Here is a 14,860-nt window from a genome sequence, read left to right as displayed (position 1 = left end):
GGAACGCTGTTAAGTACCTCAGAACAGTCTTGTGATGATGGCGTGAGCTTAATAACTGAGGATTCAGTGCCCCTGATTAATACTAACAGATTTCAGAGGAAGGAGACTTTATTCCCAGCCCAAACGGGCACAATTATCGTAACAATAATAGCAGTGACAAAGCCAGCTCCTCAGGTAGCACTTGCTGGGTACTGACCCCGGTGGCTATACAGAGGCAGCAGAACGGAAGCCGGTCCTCGGGTAGGTTGATTTTAAGTGGCTGAAGATCATGCCGTGGTGGCCACGCAGTGGGGAGCATCCGCCCCACGAGTGCACTGGGTCTGTTGGGGACTTGGTGAAAGGCCCGTTTGGCCAGAGCAGAAGGTTCCAAGAGAGAAGCTTCAGAGGTCGGTGAAGGTCAGGCTGCAGGGGGCAGGGCCTGATGAAGGCAAAGCCTCTGGGCGCGGCCTTGCCGGGAGAACGGGAGAAGCCGCACAAGGGACGAGGTGGCACTGGGGAGGGGTGACTGCAGTGGGCGTGGGGATTTCTGAGAACCAGCTGACGGAACTGGTCTTGGGCCGTCAGAACTGCCTGCAGGGCGTTGAGTGTCCAAGAATCGACAGGTGGGTGGGGAAAACCTTCTAGACTTCTGGGACACGGGAGTTGAGGCGTGTCGTGCTGGGCACAGACGAGTAGGAACTGCGGGGTGGGACACCACACAGCCGTGGGCGGGGTGGACGACGGCGAGCGGGCAGCCTGGCCGCAGTGGCTGCGGCGGGGGGGCTGTGCGGAGGTGGGGTGCGGAGGCCCTGGGAATGTGGAAGCGGGCAAGCCCTCGAGCACGGATGGGGGACTGACAGGGTGCCGCTCTGGGATCCGGGAGAGAAGCGCCGGTGTCCTGAGACCTTGGTGGCAAGCAGCCTCCAAGGGAGAAGTCCGGGAGAAAGGAAGGGAGCCGGGGGGCTCGCGTGTGTGGGGACCAGGCGGTGGGGCGTTAGGGGGAGGACGTGCTGTGGGGGGAGCGGGTGGTGGCTTTGAGTCCCCCCCTTGTGGTCACAGTCACAAGCCTGTGTGTCAGTGAAAGTAAAGAGGACGAGGGGAGACAGACGGGACTTGGGAACAGCGCCTGCCTTTTTCCTTGGAGCAGAGCTGGGGCGGAGATGACGGTGGCAGTGGGTGCCGCTCCCCTGCGGAAGCCCCGGGCCACCGTGAGACACCCCGTCAGGGTTCGACGAGGGGGGCTTCGGGTGGGGCCAGGGCACCAAGTCCTAGAGCAGCCCCCCCCCCCCTTGGGCCCCCTGCTCTGTAAGCGGCCCCTGCCTGCAGAGAAGACGCGGGCTTGCCGCATGAGAACAGGGCAGAATCGGGGTGCTCTCCGGGACGCCCCCTCGGACGGGGCCGCGCCCATCGCCAGCCCATAGCCTGACGCGGCTGTGCTTCCCCTTCCCAGCAAGAGGGCTTCGCCATCTACTCCGAGTACTGTAACAACCACCCGGGCGCCTGCGCGGAGCTGTCCCGCCTGATGAAGCAGGGCCGCTACCGACACTTCTTCGAAGCCTGCCGCCTGCTGCAGCAGATGATCGACATCGCCATCGACGGGTTCCTGCTGACGCCGGTGCAGAAGATCTGCAAGTACCCTCTGCAGCTGGCCGAGCTGCTCAAGTACACCACGCAGGAGCACAGGTGAGGGGCAGGTGCCGCCGGGGGACGCGCACCGGGGCCTGCGCACCCCGCCCCCAGGGGGGCACTCGGGGCTTCGCGGAGTGGCGGTGACGGGCTGGCTCACGCGTCCTCTTGACGCTCTCGCTGAGCGTTGGGGAAGAAGCTGTCATGTCGCTTTGAACGTTCAAGATTACTCTGAAGTCTGAACTAGGGTCATCGAAGAGGCTCCGGAATATCTGTTCCTAGAGATGCTCAACATCATTATTAAGAATAATTCTTAAACTGTGTCATGAGCACACGGGGGTTTGTGTTGTCTGTTGGTCCTTATAACTCACGTATATCCTACAAATGCTCTTTTGTAGCTACTCAGTAGTGTATTTTAAATAAAGACATACACCGGCGTAACTTCAGTTTTGGAAACAGTCTGCTTCCCGTCCTATAGCAGCTCACCCCCAGAGCGCTATCATGTACTGCAAAGAGAAGTTACTTTACGGAAGGGTGAGGACTGCCAGAGTTTAAACCCTGAACGAGTGGGGAATCTCGAGGGTGCAGGGTAGTGTGTAGGGTCAGGTTGGAGAAGCATCCCCCCGAGGTCCCGTCTGGCTCTAAGCCCTTTCTTGCCCAGCCTGGGTGTTCACTCCGTCTCCATAATCCGTTCCACCCCGTACACCTTGCGCTTTGGAGCACGGGACTTCTCATCGTGGTCACCCGAATGCTCCATTTCCTTGTCCCTAAGTTTGTCCCTAAGTTCTTCTGGGGGAGCTATTAAGTTGCTATTTAACAGCAACTCACTGTTTTCCTGCATGTACAGAATAACGCATAACCGTGCTGTGATTATTTGTGAGATCTCACCCACTGGGTGTTGGAATGGGCATGCCGTTCTGTGCCACTCCCCAAGATGTGCAGGACCCAGCTGTGCGTGGTGCCTTTAAGTGGCACCGGTTGGGTTATTGCTGTGTTTTCACCAGGCCACAACCGGAATGCCAGCTGGATACCAAGGTTTTGGGATAAAGCTTGCTATTTTAGGTAAGACTCAAACCTCATTCCTGACATCCGTGTCACTGGTACAAAGCTTTCAGTGTACCTACCTGTAGCCCTTGAAAGGATGGTCTGGAAAGGTTCTAGGATGCAGAGAGGGGGACAGGATTGTACCCAGAGGAAATCTGCCTTGCCAGACCACACAGTGCTGGCTTTTCACAGCTAACTGCTGCCCGGAGAGCACATTCTCCCCGGCAGTGCCTGGCCCTGCAGGGTGTGCAGGATGGAGCCATCTTTTGTCCTGTCTGTTGCCGGACTCCTGTGGAGACATGGGGCTTGCAGAAGGAATCTTTTTACAATTAGATTGGAAGGTGGAAAGAGAAAAAGAGCTGGGTTGCCAAACAATAGACCCTACAGACATGGATGTTAAAGAATTAAGATTAAAGCAATAAGAGAAAGGCATTCATTGAAAGAGAGAAGAGAGCTATACGTATTTCTGTTTCTATTTCTGTTTCTGTTTCTATTTCTGATGGGAAAATCAGAAAACTTGAGTGGAAGCAAAATAGCAAAGTTAAGAGAGCCACACATTTAAAGAAAATGTTCAAGAATGAACACACACCATGCTGAGGAACCAGAGAAAATAGATAAGAGTAAAAAGAGACATCTTGACAGACATGGGCAAGCAGATTGGCACGTTCTCAGGTGGGAAGTGTATGTCCGGAAGTCTGCACATCATCCTTCAACAGTTGGTCTTTCTCTTCTAAGGGCATTTCTCACTGTGAGGCATTTGTGTATTTTGGCTACTACCCCCCTCCCCCAATCCTTTTAAAGGAAATGACAGCCCATTTCCCTGTCTTCATTCAATAAAACAAAACAATTAAAAAAAAAAAAAAAAACCATTGCGTTCTGCCTCTCTCGTAGGATTGACAGAAAATCTTGTAGGAAAAAATATACAATAGTTTTGTGCACTCTTCTTCATTGCCTGAGGCCTGGGGTGAGTGGTGGCTCCCAGTATTTTGGCAGCCCCCTTGCATCTGTTTGGGTCTTCCATTGTGCCCCGCTTCTGAGTGTCAACGGGCCTGTTTAAAGACAGCGAGGTCTGCCTTGTGGGGGAGTGCCCAGGGACTTCCCAGGAGTGGAGCTTAATTGTGTTTGCTAAATAAACAAGGGTCTGCTTCCAAGGCTTTCTTGTCCTGACTGTGCAGGAGGATCTGAATTCGGTGCACCTGAGATCCAAAGGCTCCGTCTATCCCGTGAGACACAGGAACGTGCCAGAAAGTGAAGAATTCAGCTCATTAGCTGGATGATTGGTTTACATGTCCCCAGATTATTAATGCTGAGCAAACTGGAATGTAAAACTTCCCAATACTAGACGTGCCCTGCCCGAGTCTGTGTGTAGAGTATAGCTATAATTTATTTTTCCAGTACCTCCAGTTTTAGAAACCTGGGGAACAGGAGCCTGCTCCAGGGAACATTTAGTTTGATCTGACTGCAGGATACGGAAGCACCAGAAATGAAGGTCGTTCAGTGAGGTGAATACGGTGTTAGCATTTACATAACACCACGTCCAGCTTCTGTGGCTCATGTCCCCTTTGTGTCCTTTCCTGAATACCATCACAGGCTCAGAGCGGATAATTAGTCTCGAGAATGGTTACTGATTGTTAAAGTACTTTATGTAGCAAAACTGGCTGTAAGAGAAGCAAAGCAATAATAAAGACTGTCCTTTCTTTATTGATGAAAATAATCTATTGTCACTGTGACTAAAACTTACTTCTTGTGGCATTCACTTTCATTCATTGCGACTTCTGGGAAATGAATGAAAACATTCTTATTCCAAAGAATTCTGGATTGCATTCGGTCAGCTCCCTTAACCTATGGAGACTGTAGTCTATTCATAGAGGAAAAAGGAAAAGGGAACAATGGCCGTTATTTAGATGCCACGTCGTCTGGACTATTGGTATACAAATCGGGGATGGGGGGCATGACTTTGTCAGTCTGCCTTTGCAGGTTTCAGGTTATGTGGCTAAAATGAACCTCCTGCTTTACAGTGATTACAACAATATAAAGGCAGCCTACGAAGCCATGAAGAACGTAGCCTGTTTGATCAATGAGCGCAAGCGCAGGCTGGAAAGCATAGACAAGATAGCACGGTGGCAGGTGTCCATCGTGGGCTGGGAGGTAAGTGCGAACCCCTTCCCGCACCTGCTACGCCGCCCAGCACTGTGCACCCCCTCCCTCACTCTGGTCTAGTTTGATGCCATACTTTAGCATCCTGTGATTGACTCTTCATATTCTTGGCTTTAATGGTGTCTGTATTTTGAGGCACGTGCTTGACCTGAACAGTCAGCTACTTGACGCCTCACCTGCACCAAGAAATCAACTCTGAAGAGTGTCTGTAATTCATTTATTGTTTACACTGTCTCTCCTGCTAGGAAGTACGCTCCATGAAAGAAAACAGAGAACCCTTAAAATACACAATATAGTGTGGTAGGAGTACGGACTCCGGACTCACACTGCGTGCGTCTGAACTGGTCTGATCTGGGCAACAAGATCAATATTTTCATCCGTAAGGTGGGGTTGAAAACACTACCTGCCTCACAGGGCTGTTGTGAGGATCGTCTAAGACGGTGGTAAACGCAGTCCTTGGCACACCCTGTAAGAATGGTCTAGCGTGCGTATTTATTTATAAACACAACAACCACAGCAGCGTCTTGCACTGCTCTAAGCGGTTTTTATATGCGAACTCATTCCATCCTCTCAGTGACCCTATGAGGTAGGGACTGCTGTGGCCTCCACTGAACTGATAGGGAACGGAAACACGCACAGGTAGGGAGCTGGCTCAAGGCCACACAGCCGGAGAGTGGCAGACCCGGATTCCAATCTAGTCAGGCAGCCTGGCTTCAGAGCGCGTGCTGGTGACCCTTAGACCCTATGGCAGTCATTAAGAACGATCAGCTGGTGCTGTTCCGATTGTGTTTAGACCAAGTGAGATTCGTCCTACATCAAATTGATTGGTCAGAACACACTGTCCCGAAGGATTAAGAAAGTTTGGATGGAGAAGTTAGGTTTTTAACTAAAGTAGGTGATGGCCGTGAACGTTGGAAAGAAATAATTCTATTTCAGGGGCCGTAGAGACTTGTGGAGCTTGGATGGGCCCCCAGACATCACTGTGTTTAACTCCCTTACTTTGTAAGTGCAGAATCTGGGGCACAGAATTGCTATAGGCAAGTAAGTGGAACTGTTTTGGAGTCAAGACTTTCTGCCTCCACAAAATGTTGTGTGTGACCGGGACTGAAGGAGAATAAAAATCTTAGAGACCAAAGGCCGGTGTCGTACCCAATATCATAAAGGTACATTGGGTTAGACCCAACCTAATACTGTAAAGGTGTATTTTTCCTTGTGTTCTTGGACTGTGGCATTGAGGGGATAGTTTATTGTCAGAAGTTCACCGATCTCTGGTTGGCAGTTTGCCACGTGGCCTTTTGTTTCCAAGATCCGAAGCTAGTTTTTATTCTGGGAGCCGCCGTGTATACCAGACGGGAAAGCCCGAGCCCCAGGGTCGATAGCGCGGAGCTCCCACCCGTAGGAAGCCTCTGTGGTGCCCTTCTTCTCCCAGGAGCAGCCATTTCAGACGGGGTGGAGAGTAGTGACCCGGCACGTTTGCCACCGGGAATACACCTCACAACACAGAGACGCTGTAACCTTTCCCGCTGAGTGGGAGGTAAAGAAAGGAAATTTCACACACAGGGAGACGAACAGCCCGCGATTCACGTGGCCTCTTGAGCCCCGCTGACCCGCGGACGGGTCTCCTGTGACTGGAAGGTCCGAGAACAGACCGTGTCAGGACCTCTTCCTGTCTCCGTGACGCGTGAAGGAATCGGGATGGGGAGACCGTGAACTGTGTTTTCCTCCCTCCAGGGGCTGGATATCCTCGAGCGGAGCTCGGAACTGATCCACTCCGGGGAGCTGACCCAGGTCAGCAGGCACGGCAAGAGCCAGCAGCGGATGTTCTTCCTGTTTGACCACCAGCTGGTGTCGTGCAAGAAGGACCTGCTGCGCAGGGACGTGCTCTACTACCGAGGCCGCACGGACATGGACGAGGTGCGGCTTGTGGACCTGGAGGACGGGCGGGACAAGGACTGGAACCTCAGCGTGAAGAACGCGTTCAAGCTCGTCAGCAAAACCACCGACGAGGTTCACCTGTTCTGTGCCAAGAAGCAGGAAGACAAGGCGAGGTGGCTGCAGGCCTGCGGCGACGAGAGGAGGCGCGTGCGGGAGGACCGCGAGATGGGTGAGCGGCGCCTCTGCCCTCCCGCCCCAGCCGCATCCCCCTCCCCCCCACCCCCCCCCGGCGGTCAGCTCTTCCCCGCCCCCCCCTCCCTCGCCGGGGTCAAGTAGCCCCCTTGTAGAAAAGAAGCGGGATGTGCAAATCCCGAATACGGTTGACCCCACGCACAGTCAGAAGCCCGCGTGTTAACTCTTGACGACTGATAGCCTGCTGCTGACCGCAGAGCCTTACGGCTAACGTAGTCGATTAACACACGTACGGAGGTTGTGCCGTTTAATCCCAAGATGTGGATACTGTTGCTATACCCATTACTATAGGTGAGGAAATTGAGGCTCAAGGCACTTGCCCACTCTTCTAGCGTGACCACTTAGCATTTAAAGCCAGCTCGGTGTCACCCCGAGACTGGGCCACACTCTGGTGACTGTCATCCAGGCCATGAGAAATACCGGATGATCCTCGAGGCCGCCTCTTCAGGTGTACCTTTAAAGCACTTTAAATTTACCTTGCTGCCCTAGTCCATTCAGACCCAAGACCTTGGCCCACCTGTTTCCCCATCTCTCTCGTGCATGAAGCTGAGGACCGTGCACCCTGTCCTACGGTTCAGGCACTGCTTCCTCCTGTCGCCCTTACCGTCCCAGGGTCTGCTCACCTCCAGGTACTGATTAGCCCCAAAAGCCGGAAACTGTCAGGCCCGGTCTGTAAGCCCAAGGTGCAGGGCCTTCCGAGCATATTAGGGTTTTGAGCACCAACTGTCGGACAGATGTCAGGATGCCACAGGGACCGGGGGCCTTAAAGGTGAGGTGGAATGAGGATATTCATCTCTGCAGCCCACGTAAGCCCAGACCGTAAAGGTTACGTAGTGCAGGACAGAAAAGCCACCCACTGCCGCGACGAAAGCTAGAGTGGAAACCTGGGCCTACCCCCGCCCTGTCCGTGTTCTACGGATCCGTGTTGTACCGATCCTAGGCTTCGCCACGGATCTGAATCTCACCCACAGGAGGGTCTGTGGGATCCTATGTTACGGCAGGAGGGGGTTTAGGAGTCAGTCTGGCTCACTCACCATCAAGCAGGAATCTCCTCTGAAACACTGAACCTCAACCCCTAGTGACACCTGTAGCACTCATTACTCATAGGGGACCCCTTCCGCTAAGTGGACGTCCCCCTTTTACCAAGAGGAAAGCTGCTTCCCAGCAGCTGCCATATATCGGTGCTTTTGACTGGGGTCTCACTGGAGTAAGACTCCTCACTCTGTCATGCTGAGAACTCCTCAAATATTTGCAAAGATCCCAATTTTACCTGCCATGTAAGGTCATCTAGTGTAGGCCCTGACATCATTTGTAAGTTGGAATATTGCAGTTTCCCCTCAGGTAGAACCAATATTGCAGGGGGCATCCTAACCATGTCTCAACTCTGTCCCTTGACAGAAAGAAAGACGAGCCTTGATTTTATACCTTTCTCTAGTACACTGCTTCCCTTGTGGCTGGTCCTCAGAAGACGTGAATGAATGAGTGAATGAATGAATGAATGAATGAATGGGGCACTCTGGGAGTCTCTGGACTGGGTGAATGTGGAATGAACGAGGGTGGCCCCGGGTCCTCGCCAGGCATGTTATGTTAGTCCAGTGCCTGTCACCTCCTGTGTGGAGAGATCGGGGAGGTCCGCCATGAGGCAGGCTGGGCATGGAGGGCTGGAGTGGGGCAGAGGGCCCGTGCGGGTCCAGGAGCAGCAGAAGCCAGTGTGTGGCACCTGAGGGAGGCGTCAGGACCTGTCAGACGTCAGCTCGGTCAGGGAGCCACGGCCCAGGGAGCAGCCGGGAGCTGAGTGTGACGGCGGAGGCTGAGCCCTGATTTCCTTCTGCTGGGTGTAGAGCCTGCCTCTGGGAAGAAGCTTTCTTGCCGGCCTAGGAGCCAGCCTGACAGACTTGGCCCTCCTCCGTCTCTGGCCTTTGCTCTCCCTCCACGTCCTGCGTGCGGGGCCTGCTGTTCCCCCCCCACCTCACCCACTCCGTGCAGACAGCAAACTTTACAGGGGAAGTTCAAGGCACATGCTCTCGACAGTTGGGGTACAAAATCCAGTTCCCATTACGCAGATGTTCAAGGTGGAATCGCTCACTCGGCTTTCACAGCAGGTGGGCGAGTCGACCCTGGGACTCCTTCGATTTGCCCTCTCCTCCTGGGGCCTCACCCTTTATGGTTGTGATTTGGGTGACCCTACGTGGACGTGCGTCTGGGTCTGCGCAAGTGGTCTGTGTGTCGTTATTAACAGCACCCCATGTCACCCTTTAACATGTCCTTGTAGGGAGCAGGTTATCCGAGTGTCCGTCCTGGGGACAGTCCTTGCTACTTCTCCATTTGTAAGCTTTTCAGTGTCCCTTGGTTCTTCAAGGAATGAGGTTTTTTGCCCCAGGTTATGGTTCTGGTTTTACTCTGCAGTGGTTTCACTTGTTTTGAATGTGTATCATGTCTGTTTCTAAATCCAGGAATGGAAATTTCAGAAAATCAAAAGAAACTCGCCATGCTAAATGCTCAAAAGGCAGGACATGGGAAGTCAAAGGGTAAGTTTTGAAGGACGCTTCGTCTCCCCATCTCCTTCGTGGGAATCGGTATCGGAACTCAGATCAAGGCGAGCGCCGCGGTGGTCAGCCCGCTGACGACCAGCCTTCAGTGAGGGGGAGGCGTACAGGTGATGGTACGGGTCTGTCAACCTGCATTTGCTTCTGAGTGTGAGTGTGTTTCAGTATTTGCCTACATTTGAATATGAGCCTGTAAGATGTGTTCTGAATCGGTACCAAGAGCTTCTAGACCTCCGTCCTGAGGAGGTGCCGGCATTCTTCCCCAGGCCCGGCCAGTTCGCCAGTCTGAGGCAAGCCAACAGCTCCTGCGTGGTCTGGGCACGGCCGGAGGCAGTCTCCGGCCCCAAACTGCTCGTCAGTGCAGGCTGCATTCGAGTTTAGAGAAGAAAAACGGGCCTAAAAGTGCAGGATGTGAAGAGATGAGTTAGGAAGGCACACCAGCCTGTTTCGAGCAGGGCCCCCCTGCCCTGCACATGCTGTGAAATTAGCCGTGCTCAGGTCACGCCCGAGGGTCCCGATGTGCAAACAAAGATTTATTTTTACAGTGCGTGTGATACACATGATCTCATCCAACAGGAATGAAATAATAAGGATTTTTATTCCAAAAATATTTGTCATGTTCTTAGAAACTTTTATTCAGTTCAACTTTTCTAAGAACGATGTGTCCTCTGACTTGTGTCCCATTCAGTATGTTTGTAACTGAAAATGGGAAAACAAGACCCAGTTGAGCCCAGGACGGGCCAGGGGACTGGAAGATTTCATTACCAAAACAGCACTTAACCTTGCCATTGCCCTGCTGCTCCCTCCCCTCAAATGCAGACACACGCGCCCCCCCCCCCCCCCACCTCCCACCGACTTAAACAAATACCTTGAAAGCAGAAACACCTATTGTTTGTGAGCCTCTTCACTTGAGTGGCATGTGACTAGTAAATATCACCTGTTAGAATCTGTTAGTTGCTGTCTTTCAGGAGCGCTGGCTCAGCAGCTGGGCACCTGGGCACCCCCGAAAGGAAGGCACCTCTTACGTGGGAAGGCCGAGAGAGCCTCCTGCCAGTCCAGACCAGGGCAAGGATGCCTTCTGCCCTGAGTCCTGGCTCCTTCGGGAACCCACGCTATTTCCTCCTGCCACGCTGACTTTCACAGTTAGCTTGTGATCTCGTAGCTAATTTTAATAAGCCTTTTTCATTACCTCTGCGCAGATTGAAAACCCCTATCCCAATAAGACACTTTCGATTTAGCAATTCAGTTCGGGGTCCCTGTTCTAAGCACATTCCTTATATTAGCTCACTTAGCTGTCATAGCAACCAGGAGGTGCTGTCATCCCCACTACAGATTTAGGGAGTGGGGGTGCAGAGAAATCAAATAATTTCCCAAATAATTATCCTGAATAATCACAGCCAGTAAGCGGCAGAGTAGGATTTGGGCCAGGGCAGGCTGGGCCGCAGGCTCTCGGAGCATTTCACTGCTTCTCATCGCGAGCAGCCCTGATCCTGCCACTCCTGCCACTCCCGCTGCGTGAGCGCAGGTGACGGTCACAACCTCTCTGGGTTTCAGGTCCCCTCCCCGGAGGGTTTTTGTGACGCCACCTAATCCGTGGCTGCACACGCAGTGTCTGCACATGAGCAGCGTCCTGATGGCTCTTAGATGTCCTCCGGGTGCATGTGGATTAAGAATCAGCTGAGAATTCGAGTGTTGGTGCTGTTTTTCCTTTTCGGCTGACGAGTGACGCTGGGTCCCTGTTCCGTCCCCCTCCCCCCCTCGGGTTAGGCTACAGCGCGTGCCCGGTGGCCCTGCCGCACCAGAGCTTGCACCCCCTTCACCAGCGCCACGTGACCGTGCCCACCAGCGTCCCCCAGCAGCAGGTGTTTGCCCTGGCAGAACCCAAGAGGAAGCCCTCGCTCTTCTGGCACACGTTCAACAAACTCACCCCTTTCAAGAAGTGAAAACGGAAGGCCGCGCCTCTGCTGCGGCGTCCGCAAAGAGGAGAACCAGTTTTGTTTCTCGCGTGCTGACCCCAGTGCTGAAAACTTGTTTCGGGGGATCCGTGCAGAACAGAAGGGCGCAGACGCACCTCAGCGTTCAGAGGCCCGGCTCCCCCCTGGGAGGGAGGCGGAGGTCGTGAGGCGCGGCCCCGATGTCCACGAGACCCCTCCGTGATCCGTGCCGAGCCGGCCGGGCCGTGGGGACCAGCGACGACCTCAGGGAAGCCGAGCGGTGACCCCAGCGGGCATCGCCATGACGGGCACGCACAGTGCTGCCCTTCCTGAGGACGGGCCGGATCGCACTGTCACCGTTGCACGTGGGTTCCAGGGGGACGGTAGCGATGGGGTTGGTGCGAAGGTGTCTCGCCAGCAGCGGTAAGCTCTGCCTCTCTTCCAGTGTTAGGGGACTTCCCGCCACAGCGCACGTGGCCATCATCTCCCCTGGTGTCCGCTGAATTGTTGCCAAATAGTAGCGCAGGCTGCCTCTTGCCAGATGCGTCCCCCACAGGCTGGAGGGGCGAGCGCCGTGAATCCCTCACGCGGAGGGCAGTCGGGGTCACTGAAGCCTCCTGAAGCTGCCGCTGCTTACGGGAGAGAGTGCCGCGTCCCGCCGCGGGCTGGTGTCATCCTCGGCCCCCCCCCCGCGGGCAGCCTCCTGCCGGAGCGCGGCGGAAGTCACACGCTGTGACCTAACAGACTAATCGGACGCACCTGTTTGCGATATGAAACCCCACCTGCTCTAATTTTACGATAAATTAAATAACGCACCTGCAGCCGTTGCAAGGCGTTCTTAGAACATCCGAGGTTTTCCCGTCAGTTGTTGTGGCGTCCCCGCCGATCCTGTGACGGCGACCCGAACGGTCCGCGGGGCCAGCCCCGGCCTTACTGTGCTGTCAGGAGGGTTCCGGAGATCCGTTCCGTAAGAATGAACGAAAAGTACGCGTCGCCCCAGACACGGCCGTCCTCTGTCCCGGGGGCCACGTGGGCCGATGCCTGTCGGTCGCAATCTCCTTGTCTTCGCCCGCGTTGTAAACCCGGACGGAAAGAACTCGGACAGACGGGCTTCGCGAGGGCGACGCCGTTGAAACGCACCCGGGGCGCCGGACGGGGCAGCGCGGGAGACGCCCGTCGCTTCTGCTGGAGAAGCCCTTGCCGTGTGCTCCCCGGCGGCCGTGCTTGACGAGAAACCGGAGCGCCGTAGCCAGAGGGGTAGCCGTGCCTCCGGGGGCCCGGTCCCCTCCTTTCTCCCCCACCTCCCCTCCGCCCGGGGCCGGCCCCAGAGGCGGTGACGTCACGCGTCGAGAAGACCAGACCCTGCGCGTGGAGCGCGCCTCGGAGCACCGTCTGGAAGTCGGACCCGTCCCGACCCCGCCCCGCCGCGTCGAGGCGCTCGCCCGCGTGTCGTGTCGCCGCGAGCCGGGACTGCCCTGTGGCCGGCCGCCCGGGGCGGCTTCCGGGGCCCTTAACGCCCCGGGTCCCGGGGGGACGGCGGCGGCCGTGAGGGGGCTGCTCGGGAGGCGCCGTGGCTCTGCGGCCGGGCGAGTGCGTGCGTGCGCCGTTTCGGGTCTGAGGAGAACGCCCCCTTTTAGTTGCGTTCGTGTAACTGACCCTTCTCCTAACAAAACGCAATGATAGATTTCGAAAACCACACTTAACGTGCTTTTTGTGGGCCCCTTAGTAATAGCCGTGGGAGTCTCTGTGCTCAACGGAGTCGTTAGTCTACACGACAGTTTTGGACAGTTGTTTGTTTTTTTTTTTTTTAATCTAAGAAAATTGCTTTAGGGAAGAAAAGAGAAACATTTGCTTATGTCACATTTTCGATGAGGATTGAATTCAACCGAAGAGCCACTTCAGGGCTCCCATTTACTGATATTAATGCGCAGTGAGGAGGGGCTTAAATTCTGTGACCAGGGTTGATTTCCCGGCCCAGCCCCAGCTTCTGGGTGCCACCTGTCCCTCCGTGGATTCTCTAACAGAAGAAGGAAGCTCGGACCCCAGGGCCTTTACGAGGCTGCCCCGTGAACTTGGGACAGTGTGGAGACTCACACGATCAAATCTCCACCCTGAGTGCATACTGCTTGAAATCTTAGGCGATTTTGAAAACTGAGACTTTTTTTTTTAAGGTAGAATGCCTTTGACGTCTTTAAATCTGTTTGTCTAGCTTGAGTTCTTTTTTTTTTTTTTTTTCCTTACCAAACGCCTGAGTTCTATAAAGAATACGTGGCTCAAGTATTGTAATCGTAGGTTTGCCAAACTTTCCTCCTTAATTTAAGCCACGTGTTCCTCTTGAGAAGAAAAAGAGAAGCCAAGAGCCTCCTGTGTGGATTCTGTATGTTTGGGAGTCTTGCTTTTCCCTGTTTGTCTCATTTTAACCCCCCCTTGCATACTCTGGATGCCCCCAACCTCCCCCCCCCCCACACTCACACACAATCACAAAGATGGCACAACACTTTGACAAATTTCACTTACTCTATTATTTATATTTCAGAATTTGCCAACTCTTTTGGAAGACCACTCAAATGACCGTGAGTCAAAAGCAGCCTTCTCAGTTTTAATCCTTCCAAAAACGCACAACCACCTTGCAGTAAATCGTAAACCATCATAAAATGGGACATTTGTAAAATCCTAGAGAAACACCATTCTGGATCTTTGGCCCACAGATAAGAAAAAGGACGCCAGCAATGTGCTAGAGCTTCCGCGGGGTCCCTTCTTCATAGTGTGATTTTCAGTAGATCTCCTCTTTTCCCCGGTAGATCTGAGGTGGTTGTTGAAAACATTTCACCCCCGGGCTCCGTGCTGTTTCTGAATATTGTTGTGCCTTTTTATACCTAGTCCAGACAAAGACCAACTCCAAGCCTGTTCAGAAAATCCCCTCGATCCTACGTTGCCGTTGTCTAGACACAAAACAAAAGTGCATTTAATTCAGACTTTGTTTCACGGTGGAAATCTTTTCGTAAAAGCCACAATCCAGCATCTGTAAGTTGGAAATAAATCTCTACGTGCCCCAATTGCTGGTCTTTCTCAACACAGATAAGTCCACTTATTTCCCCGAATAGAGCAGCCCGAGTACCTGGAGTCAGGAAGAAGCGTGCTGTGTGGTCGTTTCATGGAAGAGAGCAGAAACACATGTGTCCCTCACAGGCCAGCGGTGACAAGTGTGGGTAAATGTCCCTTTGATGGCTGACAGGCCAGGGATGCTGGACACAGATCGGCGAGGTCAAACCGCTCAAAAGCAGGTGTCCCTGTAATAAGCTTACCCTACAAATGTCCTTGTCAGAATTCCACTCGGCTGATGCTGTTATCTCAGGATGCGCGCCGCGGAAGTAGAGTTCAAATGGCTTTGAATAGAATAAGCAGCCAACTGTCTGATCTTGAAAAGAGAAACCCAGAAGCTTAGAT

At 53.8% G+C, this 14,860-nt stretch overlaps 1 protein-coding gene across 7 annotated transcripts in view; it reads left to right on the top strand.

Moving 5' to 3' along the window:
• SPATA13 (spermatogenesis associated 13) overlaps positions 1-12,261 on the top strand; it is a 348,795-nt gene extending 336,534 nt beyond the window's left edge. For all 7 annotated transcript variants that reach the window (XM_040448040.1, XM_040448041.1, XM_040448042.1 and 4 more), the window contains 5 exons: positions 1,430-1,662; positions 4,668-4,797; positions 6,538-6,910; positions 9,387-9,461; positions 11,247-12,261. In XM_040448040.1, the coding sequence (XP_040303974.1) occupies positions 1,430-1,662; positions 4,668-4,797; positions 6,538-6,910; positions 9,387-9,461; positions 11,247-11,422 (987 nt within the window). In that variant the 3' untranslated portion in view covers positions 11,423-12,261. The remainder of the gene's footprint in view (positions 1-1,429; positions 1,663-4,667; positions 4,798-6,537; positions 6,911-9,386; positions 9,462-11,246) is intronic.
• The last annotated feature ends 2,599 nt before the right edge of the window (positions 12,262-14,860 follow it).

This window comes from Herpailurus yagouaroundi, unplaced genomic scaffold (genome assembly GCF_014898765.1).
Source record: "Herpailurus yagouaroundi ecotype Mexico unplaced genomic scaffold, PumYag 197, whole genome shotgun sequence".
Lineage (NCBI taxonomy): Eukaryota > Metazoa > Chordata > Mammalia > Carnivora > Felidae > Herpailurus > Herpailurus yagouaroundi.
This window is presented reverse-complemented; position numbering and strand designations above follow the sequence as displayed.